The following is a 13,903-nucleotide window of genomic DNA, read 5'->3' on the forward strand; positions in this document are numbered from 1 at the left end:
AAAAATCCGCCTTACCAAAGATTGTATAGGCCTCTACTATACAGACTGGGAAAAGTCACGTGAGGTCCATAAAGATGGTTTTATGGTTTTGGGGAGTAGACAATGTACTATATAATTCACAACCTTGAATGAAAGTGACGGCTTAACTGCGTGGATGGACTGGGAAGGCTGGACTGGGCAGGAAGTGATGTCCAGTTATATTTGGGTAGTTAAAGCTTCTGGGAAATTTAGAAAATACAACAACCTTTCTCTATATTTAAAAAACTAGTATTGTGTCTGCAATAATTTTATTTAAAAATGTGAGATAAAAATAAATAAATGTGGTTCTCATTTTAGAAAAAAACAACTCCTACAATTTGAGATAAAAGACATATTTTCTTCCACATTTCTACCAGCAGAAAACTAAAATAATTTTACACTTTTAATGTTTTGCTAAAAATGTGAATCCCAAAATTATTCTGTTTAGAGAAGAAGAAAATAAAGGCCTCTATTTCTGCTCAGCAACTTTCTCGTATTCAACAAAGAAAAACACACGTCAGTACTTTAATTTGCAAAAATATTTTGCTAAAAAAAGAAGAAGATTCTTATCATTTACTTTGAAACTAACTGGAGGCTTTTTATGCAGCTGACACCCGACGAACTTGAGGAGTGATTCATCCGGACGTGTGGAGTCACCGAGTGGCCAAAGGTGAAGCGTCGGACAACCCGGAGCTTCACCATGAAGACCCATCTCCGGGCTACACGTGGCCTTATATGCATCTGCCTAATAAAACATAAAGACATTACCTCCAGGAAACTAAATGCAATATTTTCCAAGTCTTTTCAAACTCATTACACGTATAAAAAAAAAGCTGAAAAAAAGATAAAGTTAAAACCAGTGGTGGGCTATATGGGTCCCAGGCATTTCCCACATATTCATAACTATTAAGTGGCAATTTAAGCAGCGTAATGAGTATTGCATATTGATAGGGGTAATCTGTACCCGGATCTCATGCATAATTCATGGCGGCGGGGATCATCTGTGGGTCAGAGACGATCTATGCAGCCAGATGCGTCAGAGAGGAAGCTGCTGCTGCAGACTGCACCGTCACGATGGAGAGCAAAACACACACATATCGCAGTGTTTTGCACACGAGATAAATATGCAATGTATTTTTATTTTATTTCTAATGTATATATATATATATATATATATATATTTTTTTTTAAATCCCTATTTGGTAGTTTTGGTGGGGACAAAATCACTGCAAACATTGTGCGTATATTTGACAGATTTGTTTCTTTTGTTTATTTTTATTTGTCTGCTTTGCTTTTGCACACGATTCGTTTTGGTAGTTTTAAAAGTGTGCAGAGAAAGTAGTGCAGTGAGATAAAAAAAGAAGCCTCAAACACTATTTTTAACAGCACGTTGGTTTTACATTGACCATAAAATCTATTTTAAACAGTTTCCTGACGCAGATTCAGTTTCAACGCATTTAACGCAAATACTAACCCAACAAAATCTGCTTTTAAAATTACAACTAAATGAATAAAAACGTTTGTGTTTTAGAATGATACAACTTTAATGTAAAGAACCATTTTTAATCCACCACTCCTCACGTGGAATTCAACACACTCATTTAATCATAATGATGTAAAACAAGAAACAAATGTCACCTTGTCTTTCTCTATTTTTTTGTTTTGGTTAGGCCAGTTGCTCGTGTCATGGATGTTGAACATCTGGCAGGATTTGTGTGTGTGTGTGTGTGAGTGTGTGTGTGTGTGTGTGTGCGTGTGTGTGTGTGTGCGTGTGGGAGTGAGTGTGTGTCTGTGAGTGCAGTGGGGGTGTGTGTTGCAGATGTTCCGCCAGCAGAGGGCGCCTCAGACCGACAAGGCTGATGATGGATGGCTTTCTCCTCCTCTCCCCTCCCGCGCTGGTCTTCTCGCAGAGAGAAACCAGCGTGTTGATCAGTTATCTCTTACTGGTTTGTCCCGGCCGAGTGGGAGGAATACACCTTTTTAAATGCTGCACACTTAGAGCTGACAGGGAAGCTCACTTTATGACTGAAGCTGCTGCAGTGTCTGAACTGCACGTTTTGAGCCAGTTGTACTGAAGTGTTTCCTTTTTTTATTCAGCCTGTTACTTTCAGATTAATATTTCTACACAAGAAAGAGGATAAAGCTCATAATACATTACAGTTTAAGGAGTAAACTAGTTTTAGGCGTGTGGCATCATCGTCAAGTTCCACCATAGGGACGTTTTCCTTCTGGACTTCTCACTTCTCATTAAATAAATGTTTGAGGCCCAAAGAGGTAAACTTATTAAATATTTCACAAAAACAGCAAAGAATAGGAGAAAAGACAACTAAAGACAATCTGTGGCAGAACTTGTTTATTCTTCTTCTCTCTCCCATTAATCGTCTCATGACCCTTTTGAAGGATCCCACCCATAGGTTGGGAACCACTGGACTACACTTCACATAAAGCTCCATGAGCAGCAAACAGTCAAATAACAACAATAATAACTTTTCTGCTTTACTTTTGATACTTGCAGTATTATTACTTCAACTTGAGTAGGATTTTGAAATCAGAACTTTGACTTGTATTTGAGTATTTTTGCACTGTGGTATTTGTACTTTTGCTTAAATAACATATCGGAGTACTTCTTCCACTATACTGCCTAAGGGAAACTATAGAAGATACCTGTTACAAGTGCTTTTAGTTCTACTTTATTACTTTATCAATGGTTCATTAATCAATAACAACTTTTGGTTTAGAAGGTTACAATTTCATATTCAGTGAATTAATCCCCTTTATTAAATACTTATTAACATGTATAATTGCGCAGTTGGTGAATTAAACCTCTTTATCAATGATGTATTAACATTTAAAACTGCACATTTGATTTATCAAACACCTTTTATTAATAACGTATCAACATTTATGATGGATCTAGAAAGTAATAAACAGCATTTATTCACATTTTTACTGCATTAAACACCAGCCAACTGTACTTTTCACAACTTGGCAACCCAAAACGTGAGGATTTATTAACCATTAATAAAGATGTGATCATCTTTTATAAGAGTCCTCCATTAGAAAAGGGTATGAAGAACTATCAGCTCTGAGAAGTAAAAACTCTGCATTCCTAAATGAGAGTGCATGCATTGTTTAAAATATTTGGACATTATTCAGGAGGATGCAGCTTCTGTCATCTACATAAACCCTGTAGATCCGAATTTGTGTAAATATGCAGCAGCCACAAATTCGCGTTTGGGGAGTATTTAGGTGATGACACTTCACCTCGTGGGGAAGAAACGCGTTCATTTTAAAGACGAGAGGTGTACTCAGTTCTCAGAATGTATACTTCATGGCAAATAATGCCAAATGTTGCATGTTTTCTGCAGTAACGTGTATTTAAAATGCTGTTTTTGTGAGTTTCCACAGAGCTGCAGGCCTCAGACTCCATTGCTGTCCTCAATGCTTTTCCCTTCTCTCTCTTCTAGCTGCACATTGCTGCAGAATATGACATCTGTGAAAGTTGCAGAGAGGCCGTTCAATGAGGGGCATTGTCCGGCACGTCATTTATCTTCTTTTCACTGCCTGTGTGTTTCGAGGAGGAGTTTTTACTTTGCAGGAAAACATGAGGAGCAGCAGCTCCAACAGGCTGCCGGCAGACCGGACGCTGCCGGGGAGAAGATGAGGCCCAAAGAGAAAAGTAAGTCCATAAAGATGTTTACTACAGTGTTGAAGAGGCCAAAGAGAGTTTGTGTTCGGGGTCACACTTGCTAGCATTTATTAACTGTAAACAAATAGTTAGTAAATGTTATTTAACACGCTGTAGTTGGTTGTAAATAGATATAACGACAGTTTAAGTTCATGCAGTATTATTATTATTATTATATTACAGATTCTCCTATCACTTTTGTGCTTTACTATAATTATATGTTCATACACCAGCTTCCACTTACAGCAGGCAAATGTATGCACACCTATGTATGCACAAATGTATGCACACTTAAACATTATAGTGTGTTATAAAGCATTTATTACATTGTGTATAAACTGCTTATGATGCTAAATAAAGTCCTGTGTTAAGGGAATAATCATATAGGCATCACATGTTACTGTAAGCATTTATAAACTGTAAACAAATAGTTAGTAAATGTTTTATAACACACTGTAGTTGGTTGTTAACAGCTATAATGACATTTTAAGTGTTTATGAATGCAGTATTATTATTATATTTCAGATTCTCCGATACTGTGCTTTATAATTATATGTTTATATGTTATATAATATATATATATATATAATATTATTAATAATATTTATATATATATAATTATATGTTTATACACCAGCTTCCACTCCACAAATCCTGTGTTGAGGGAATAAACATGTAGGCACATGTTATGAGTTAATAAATGTTTTATAACACACTATAATGTGGTCATAAACCGATATAATGACAGTTTATGTTCGTTAATGTATTACAATATATGTTGTCACTACTCCTAATACAACTGCTTTAATAAGTTATCATTAATTTGAGGTTTAAAGCTTCTATTTACAGCAGTTGACAAATCAATCAACACTTACAGTGTGTTATTAAGCATTTATTAAAAGTGTATAAACTGCTTATAAATGCTAAATGAAGTACGTGTTGAGGGAAGATGTAAACAAACAGTTGATAAATGGTTTATAACACACTAAAATGTGGTTGTAAACAGATATAATGACAGTTTAAGTGTTTATTAAGGGGCAGAAGCTGTCAGTAATTACAAATTAACTTATATTATAACTGCACTTTACTGTATTATCATTAACTATACACCAGCTTCCATTGACTAATGAATGAATATGCATTACAGAGTGCTATAAAGCATTTATTAAATGTTTATATACTGATGCTGAATAAAGTAAAGTGTAAGAGGTCGACTGGAGCTCCTGAATGTTTTCTCTGATGTGACGAAGAAGAAGAACTACTTTATTTTAATTCCCTTTAAGGAAATGAGCTAAAAACAGGTACTTTGCCTTTTTCCCCTCCTTAAAAGTCTATTTTCAAATTGTATTTTAATTATATCTATTTAAGTTTTAATTTGCTTTATTGCTCATGCTGGCTGTGGGAAGTTGAATCAACATGCATGTGAATTAATTCAGAGCCATCAATCCACTGCTCGTGGACACGTGGTTCCTGCAGCTAATTGACAAGAGAGGTTTGTCAGCATGCAGGCTGGATGGATGGGTGAGGAAGAGGGTGAGGAAGAGGAGGAGGGTGGGGGTGCACATGTCCATCACAGATCAGACAGGCAGCCTGAAGAGTGTGCAGCTCTCTCCGTGGTGATGAAGATGGGATGTTAAGTGCAGCTCAGGGATTGTTGTCACATCTGAATAATAGCTGTCAGCCGCCGCAGGCCGCAGGGATCAAACATGAATTTATATTTATACTGTACACACGGACTTATCGTGTCATCTTCCTCCTCCTCCTCCTCGCTGGCTGCCTCGTATATCACAGGACCATTTAGACTTTTTTTAAGACAGCGCACTTATTGCTGATTTTCTTTGTATTCTTATGGCTCTTTTTATAGAGCAGTATAGCCATCAGAGAGAGTTATGGCACGCAGACGCAACGCTGGAGGAGGTGTGCACAGCCTTTACTTCAGTAAACGTACACATACAAAAGCATAAAAGTACTCCATTGCAAGTAAAAGTGCTGAATTCAAAATGACACAGAAGCATAATATGCTTTCAGTTGTGCAGAATCATATTCTGCTTTTATCAGGACAACAAATATTTGTTTAGCCACGATGAAGTACTTTGTACTGCATCATTCATCTGTTTTGTAAATGTAGTGAAGTAAAAAGTATAATATTTCCCTCTGAATTGTGTAAGTACTTTTGTACTCAAGTAAAGATTCAAGATATCTTTATTGTCATATGCACAGATAACAGAGTTAAAGCGAAATAAGGCACAAAATATAATAAGAGTATTGCACAATCAGTGTATAAAGTGCATTGCAGTATGGTTGTAAAGTACAAATATGTCAGAGTTGTACTTATATACGTTATGCAGCTAAGGAACACCAGTGTATATGTATTGATTGGTTGTGATTGGGAAGCACACAACATTAGAAACACCTCTGTTTGTAACACAACACAAGTCAACTCGACAGCTTCCCATGAAGATGTTTGAAAGGAAATTCCCAGAACTTTTAGGCCCCTTCTCATGGTCTTCATCATGGAGTCAGCTCAGTTGTCATTGCTGTTGACTTCAATGATGGAAGCTATAAAACCCAGAAGATGTCCAGTAAATGGACCATTTCAAACAAGTGCACGTGTACCTAATAAACTGGCACCTGCACACACCACTGTGTCCTCACAATGGGACTGAATAACAGCAACTGTCTCTCTCTGCAGCCACCAGACAAGAAGCTCACGTGGAAGCTGGTATACTTATTTTTTTGGGGGGGGATCTCTATTCACATGTTCCCTGGGCGACGGGCTCACGGCTGAGAGATCAAAGGGCTTCATTTGCATTAATTAACGTCACTCAGTTAAATATTACCTCTCAGAGCCAATCAAAGCGATCGACACGAGACATCAAAGGCGCCGCCAATCGATGCGCCGCGGCGGCCCTGATGGTCGCGTTAACACCGGACCCAGGCCTCATAATGAAACTTTTCTTTGTGATGGACGCTGCTGCTGCTGCCCGTCTCCTCCGAGTGCTTCAGAGAGACTCACTCATTTCAATTACAAATAATAATCATAATAACAATGATGAAGAAAAAGCACTTTGTGTGTGAGTGAAAACAAACAAACAACAACAACAACAGATTGAAAACTGTTCTTTTCTTGAGCTATTTGCGGCCTCTCTGCTGTCACTGACACGCATGGGTTCATATTACATGTGTGTGTGTGTGTGTGTGTGTGTGTGTGTGTATGTGTGTGTGTGTGTGTGTGTGTGTGTGTGTGTGTGTGTGTGTGTGTGTGTGTGTGTGTGTGTTATTTGAATGCATGTCAATGGTGGAGGGAGGCTCTTCTTAACGGACCACACTCCTCTACATCCACTAAAATATTATTCTGGCCTCCCTTGAGTCTTTTCACGCTGCTCTAATTGCCACAAAGACATAGAGGTAGACACACAGATAATATATATATACACACACACATATATACATATATATGCACATATAGGACTATTTTCATATATGAAACTGAGCTTGATCAGCAGAAAGGTCCCCTAGACACACACACACACACACACACACACACACACACACACACACACACACACACACACACACACACACACACACACACACACACACTGTGCGCTGTGCAGGGCGGTGTGAGCTGCAGACACACCGCGTGTCCACTCTGCTTCACCCCACTGGCACGCGGAGCCACATCATCATCTAAAGAACGAGAGAGAGGCGCTACTTTCTCTGCAGGGATTTTATTCTTCTTTCTTTTTTTTAAACCCTAAATCCCTCTGCCTCTCCCTTCCCCAGCCCAAAAAAACCCCCAAAGAAAAAGCAAAAGCAAAAGCAAGGTGAGAGGAAGCCGGTGTGTGTTTGTTTGCGCTGCTTCACGCGGAATGAATGGAGGTAAGGAAGGCAGCGGCCGGGTTGTGTGTCTTTATGATTTACGAGCTGACTCCAGCGCGGTTCACCCAGAGTTCATAAAGCTGCATGCCTCCAGACTTTTTTACTCTCTCTGCGGCTCTTTACGCCCTTAAAAAAAAAAAAAAACTGCTGCTTAATAATTCTGTTCCGTTGGATTCAATTTAATTAAGATGTCGTTGTTTTTTCTGCTTCTTTAAAATCGCGTTTCAATTCGGGGGAAGGAAAAAAAAAGAAAAGCTGCACAATGGACTTCTGTTTTATTCTGTGTTTGATGGAGATGGATGAGTTTTTTAGCAGATTGTGTTAAAACATTTAATTATTTTTTTCTCCCCCCTTGAAAATGTTGCAGACAAGGAGCATCCATTAAGTGACACGAAGGCTGTTATTTATGAACAGTCGCGGCCTAATGTTGCCTATTAATGTGATTTCAGTAAACACACACAACGAGAAGACAATGTATTTACTTCTTATAATTATATTTAATGTATTTTCCATTCATGGGCCTATTTGTATTTGTGTGTGTGTGTGCAATTAGTGTTGCTGTTTTCCATTTGTCTTTATTTGTCTTTTCGTATATTCTTTTGTTGTTAAAGACAAAGAAAGAAATTAACCTCGTTTCATAATCATTTGTGGTTTGTTTTGGCTATATGGAAAAGACAATGAACACTCATTGTTCAATTATTTTATTTCTGCACAGATTTTTTAAACCCTCCTCTGTCTGGTGTGTGTTTTTTCTTCTTCCAGAGGGTTTATTTCCCCCAAACTCTCGCGTTCCCGATGCCTGTCAGGCCGTGGACAGCCTCGCTATTCACGTCAGCGCACTATTGAGTGGACAAGATGGATCATGTGGTCTCCTCCCTGATTCTGTCTCTTTTTCTCCCCCCTTTCCTCTCCTGGATCCTGCAGTCCAGAAGCTGAACCCCCGCCATGTGACATTGGGCTGCCAGCGCTCCGTCAGAAGGTCAAAGCTCATTTAATGGAGACGCAGAGACCCGGCGCGGCGCAGGACCCCCAGCGCCAGGACTTCTTCTTCTTCGGCGGCGGCGGCTCTTTTGAGGACGTCGGCGGGTTCGTGCACCACCAATTGGCTCGCGCGGACACGTTTGAGCGCGCGTACCCGCGGAGGTCAAAGCAGCAGAGCCCCAGGTTCCCGACGAGCAAGAAGATTTTCCCCTGGATGAAAGAGTCCAGGCCCGCGAACCAGAAGCACGGCAGGAGGGTCGCAGGTCTGTATGACGTCATCATGTCCCTTTAACGAGCTGCTGTTGGAGGGATGAGTTTAGTTTCTCCTCTTCAGGTGAAACCCGTCAGGTGGCTTTTAATGAAGACGCAGTGAGGCAGCAGGAGGCTTTTTTTTTGGCTCCCATCTTTTTTATTTAGAATACAAATAAATATATACAAATGTAATTTAATTATATGGTTTTCGAAAGAAAAACAAGTACAATAAAAATAAAACAAACAGACAAAATACACATGAAGAATATTTATAACAACTTGTTTTATTTTAGTAGAGTAAAACAAGAAAGCTTCCCTTCATTTAACTATAATTCATATGTTTAAGGCTTGATAATAATCTGTTTCTTTAAATCAAGTTTTTTGTTGTTGTTTTTTTAAATATATTATCCAAGTTTTGTGTCAGAGGCCTGTTTACAATCTTCATTTAAGCAACAACACCATTCATGTCTGTCCAGCCCTTATTTACTCATAATTTACCACTTTAGAAAATCCAACAGAGCAGCTGAGATCTTGGACGCCATTTTTCAAATGTGGTCACCATTCTCCCACATCCCCCAAAACTGTGTGTGACACCAGAACCCTTGATTTAAGTAAACACCGTTGTGTGCTCGTTTTCTTTTACTTCCTGTCTTTTCCTTTCCTCTCTCACCATGTTGTTGTTGATTTATCACTTTCACCTTTATTTATACAGACAAGGTTGTCTAAGCTTTTTTACAAGTCAATTAATAAACCAGAAAACTGAGACTAGGAGATGTGACAGTGCTCATGACGTCATGAATAAGAAAGCATGACACCAACGTCCCATTACCCGCCTTCTTTTTTCTCTTCTCCTTACAGACTGCACCGTCAACGAGAAGTGCCCGAGCGCGAGCCCGCCGGCGTCCAAGAGGACGCGCACCGCGTACACAAGCGCGCAACTGGTGGAGCTGGAGAAGGAGTTCCACTTCAGCCGCTACCTGTGCAAGCAGCGGCGCGTGGAGATGGCCGGCCTGCTCGGCCTCCACGAGAGGCAGATCAAGATCTGGTTCCAGAACCGGAGGATGAAGCAGAAGAAGGACGAGAGGGTCCCGGGCCCCCATCCCTCCTCCGCCTCCTCCCCCTCCTCTCCCCCGTCCTCCCCCTCCAGCCCCACTCTGTCCAGCCTGGGTTACGTCCATCTGGGCGCGGGTTTCCAGCCGGCCTCCCCTCCGCTCGAGCCCCAGCAACACCACCAGTCCCAGCCGGCGTACCCGGCAGAATACTCCAAGTACCCCGCTGCGGGATTCACGCAAAACCCGCAGTTCAACGCGCGGTACGACGCGCGCACCCCGTCACGCGCAACCGACACCAACGCGGATCTCAACGGGTCTTATTTCCCACCGTGCTGCGCGCAGGACAGAATCATGCAAGCTCCAAAACTGACTCATCTGTAGCAGAAACACGAGAATTCCTCAAAAATAACTTCCCCTTTAACACAGAAGAAGCCCCTTGATGCATGTTTTTATATTATTTATTTATTGCACTAATTCATCGAGATATTAGTCCCAGATCGTATTTATTTGTATGTACAAATGTTTATTCGTTGTATAGACATTGTTATGTTAACTTTGATGCATGGGCCTCTTCGAAATTCATATTTTTTTTCAGAGACACCCTGTGTATCTTAGATTAAAATGTTCGCCGCTGTTATTTCAGCTCCATAAATAAACGCAGTTTGTTGAGATTTTACCAGCCTCTCCAGTAAATACTCCTCAAAAAGCCACAACTTCGGAATAAATGTCGACTTTCTTGTTAAAGCTTTAACTAGCACTTGAGGTCTATAACATCACATTAACTCCAACTTAATCACAGAGTCCTTAAGGAGTGAGTGCGGACGTGAAAGGTTTTTGGGGAAGATATCACGTTATGGTCTCTGCGTCGTTAAAAAGAAGCGAGGCTTCAATGTGTCTTTTGTTCTGTTTATGGGTGAAGTGGCCACACAAGCTGCCAATCTGTATAGCGCATGATGGATCACTGACCCGGGACTCAGGCTGTCTGCAGGACTCTGTGGAGAGGCCGAACAAATGCTTTAGGAACAAACTACAGAGAGCGTTTTTATTTTTAAAAGTCAGCATTTCCTTGTCAAACTTTAAACTTAAGTTAAATTATCGCACAGCAGAAAATATATCTGCTAAAACTCAGGCAATATATTCAAAATGAGACTTTTTTTATTGTGTATTATAACTTGTGTATGCCTTTAGTAGTTAAATACATAATAATGTTTTACTATAACGACTTTTGATATCTTCAAGACAACAACAGCCCTGTTGTCTGTAAGGCCCTCGCTATCATAACACCTAGATCCATATTATTACGACTGCGTTACTGCGTCGCTATTTAAATAGTTTGACATTTGGAGCTCTCGTAACACCGAGTCCCGATGTTTGTGTTCTTATCAGACGGATGAGCGGCTCTGATTGAAGCGTTTGTCATGTAAATGCGAGCCGTTTGATGGACGAGCCCGCAGACTTTGACAGAGTGCTGCGGGACCTTCGCCATTGGCGTTTGGCGGGTCACGTGGTGTGTCAGGAAGGTGATATGAGGGGTGGAAGGCAGTTTTACAGATTTGACATACTACCTAGAAGGTTAGGGGCAAAGGGGAGCGCCGATTAATGACTGCTCGGTTCTTGATGAGTCGTGAACAAACAAAAGGCCCGAGTCCAGGATGAACTCCTACTTAGATTACCCCGTGTGCAACCGGGGAGCGAATATCTTCAGTGCCAAGGCCGGATACCACAGTTTGAACCACGGATACGTGTCGTCCAACTCGTGCGCAACAAGTGATAGTTACGCACCGGACGGGCGCCTAGTGGCCGCAGCTCCTGCGCCGCACCAGACCCCGAGCCTCCCTCTGCACCACCAGACACACGTCAGCCTGGATCTGCAGTTCGCGACGCCCGGGAGCTCCGTGTTCGCGACCCCGCTGGAGTACGGACACCACCAGTACGGGCTCGCGTCAGAGCAGGACCGGAGCTTCATCCACGCGCAGGTCTCACCCGTGGGATCCAACATGACTCCCTACAGCGGGGACAGCTGCGGGCCCGTAGCTGCAGCAGGCGGCCAGTTCATACATTTTGGAAGCGGGGAGCAGAGGCAGCCAGAGTACCCAGAGAGTGTTTACACGAGGCTGCCGCTGCAGAGTAAGGAGAAGGACTTGGACCAAGTGGAGGAAACATCCAAAACATTCGACTGGATGAAAGTGAAGAGGAACCCACCTAAAACAGGTTTGTTCATTCATTTAGTGGTATTCAGAGGCCATTGACGCATGCGTAAACTGTGCGTAAAAGCGAAACTCAGTAGATTCATAGATGACTAAAATGTATCAGAAAAGTGTCTATTTGGCAACTAATGTTGTTCTATCCATTCTCACGTTTCACTCACACCTTAAAGGCCATGCTTCAGCTCCATGACGTTCATGTTCATTCATCCATGTCTCTTTCCGCAGCGGTCCTGTCGGAGTTCGGGATTCCCGGCCAGCACAACGTGATCCGCACCAACTTCACCACCAAGCAGCTGACCGAGCTGGAGAAGGAGTTCCACTTCAACAAGTACCTGACGCGGGGCAGGAGGGTGGAGGTCGCCGCCAGTCTGGAGCTCAACGAGACGCAGGTGAAGATCTGGTTCCAGAACCGCAGGATGAAGCAGAAGAAGCGCGAGAAGTCGGCCTGCGTTCTGGTCAGAGCGGCGGCACCTGTGGAGAAACTCTCCGGGCCAAACAGCTCTCCAACGGGGAAAGGGAAAGACTGCGAACCGTGACGTGACTTCTGATTAAAAACAGACAATATGACTGAGGGCCTGAGCAAGTTGTCCACGTCTCTCCTTCAGTGCCACCATTCCAGGAAACAAGTGTGACTTTGTGAAGTAAACATGTGTGTGTTCGCTCACAGCGCAATGATTCATGCTGAACTGGACTCTATGGAACTTTAACGAAAAGAAAAGTCTTTTCATCTGTTCTTGTGTTTGTAAGCTTCTGTTTTGTGTTGGAGCACTGGAGTATCAGTGTCATTGTTTGCACTATTTATTTACAGGGTATTTTCCAACAACTGTTTGGATTTGTCTTTTATTTTTAGCTTAATAAAGTTTATAAAACGAAAATAAAGTGTTGCATTTGCTGTTTATGTATACAAAAAAAATATTAAGACTCATTTAAGACCAATCAAACTTTTTATTTTGATACAGAATTTCCTCCCATTTGTGTTTTTTTTCATTAATATAAATATATGTAAATAATAAATTGTTCTAAATATGAATGTTTTCACTAACTTCTTCCATTAATAGTATCTCCGATGTCCCCTTGCATAATGTGACAAGAGGCATCTTTCACAACACATGGGGTGGTTCCCGGTGACCTTTTCACCTCCAAATACCTCCAGGGGCTCTAAACATGACAACAAACTGCAGGGAGCCCGGTCTCACCCTTGATTTGTTACCCAAATTCTGCTCGGACACAGCTGACACAGGTTGCACTGACATCCACTTGTATTTTAACATAATTTCAGGGAAACATTCTTAATTAAACCACCTCACGTTTTCCTCTTAAAACCAGGAGGAAGTGAGGCGATAATTCAACATCTGAGTGCTCATTGTGGCTGCAGGATCAACGTTTGCCGGACCCGACCACCTGGTTTCTTGTGATGGCGAAGGGGCAGCAGTTCCAATATTTGCACTGGGTGTTAGGTTTGCGCACACAGTTTCTGCCCCAGCAGCACTGGCCTGTTGGTGCCCTTTTTTTCTCCGCTAAAGCGGCGGTTCACACAGAGTTCAGGCACAAATGAATGCAGAGTCAATCTGTCAAGAAAGACACCAGAGTGGCTCGGAGAAGTCGACTCCTGGGCCTCTCACACTTGAGATTTCTGCAGGTATTTCCTTTAGAGAGGTGCTGCACATATAAATGGCAAACTAAACAACACGACTGGACTGTGAGGAAAAAAATTGACATTTCTTCTTACAAAACATATAAAACATATGTATAATGGTTTTTGTGGCATTTCATGAGTTGAAAAGGCCTCAATCTACTCTTTTAAATCAGCCGTGATCCGGTGC

At 41.5% G+C, this 13,903-nt stretch overlaps 2 protein-coding genes across 2 annotated transcripts; both read left to right on the forward strand.

Annotated features, from left to right (window-relative positions):
- Nucleotides 1-8,582: 8,582 nt before the first annotated feature.
- LOC306753360 (homeobox protein Hox-B3a-like) lies at nt 8,583-10,254 on the forward strand (the record flags this gene model as incomplete). Its single annotated transcript, XM_079237230.1, has 2 exons — nt 8,583-8,832; nt 9,680-10,254. The coding sequence occupies 2 exons, from the start codon at nt 8,583-8,585 to the stop codon at nt 10,252-10,254; spliced, it is 825 nt and encodes a 274-aa protein (XP_079093356.1).
- A 1,271-nt stretch (nt 10,255-11,525) lies between these two features.
- hoxb1b (homeobox B1b) lies at nt 11,526-12,616 on the forward strand (the record flags this gene model as incomplete). Its single annotated transcript, XM_079213904.1, has 2 exons — nt 11,526-12,084; nt 12,306-12,616. The coding sequence occupies 2 exons, from the start codon at nt 11,526-11,528 to the stop codon at nt 12,614-12,616; spliced, it is 870 nt and encodes a 289-aa protein (XP_079070030.1).
- Nucleotides 12,617-13,903: the final 1,287 nt, after the last annotated feature.

The sequence above is a fragment of the Taurulus bubalis genome (genome assembly GCF_910589615.1).
Source record: "Taurulus bubalis genome assembly, chromosome: 2".
Taxonomy (NCBI): Eukaryota; Metazoa; Chordata; class Actinopteri; order Perciformes; family Cottidae; genus Taurulus; species Taurulus bubalis.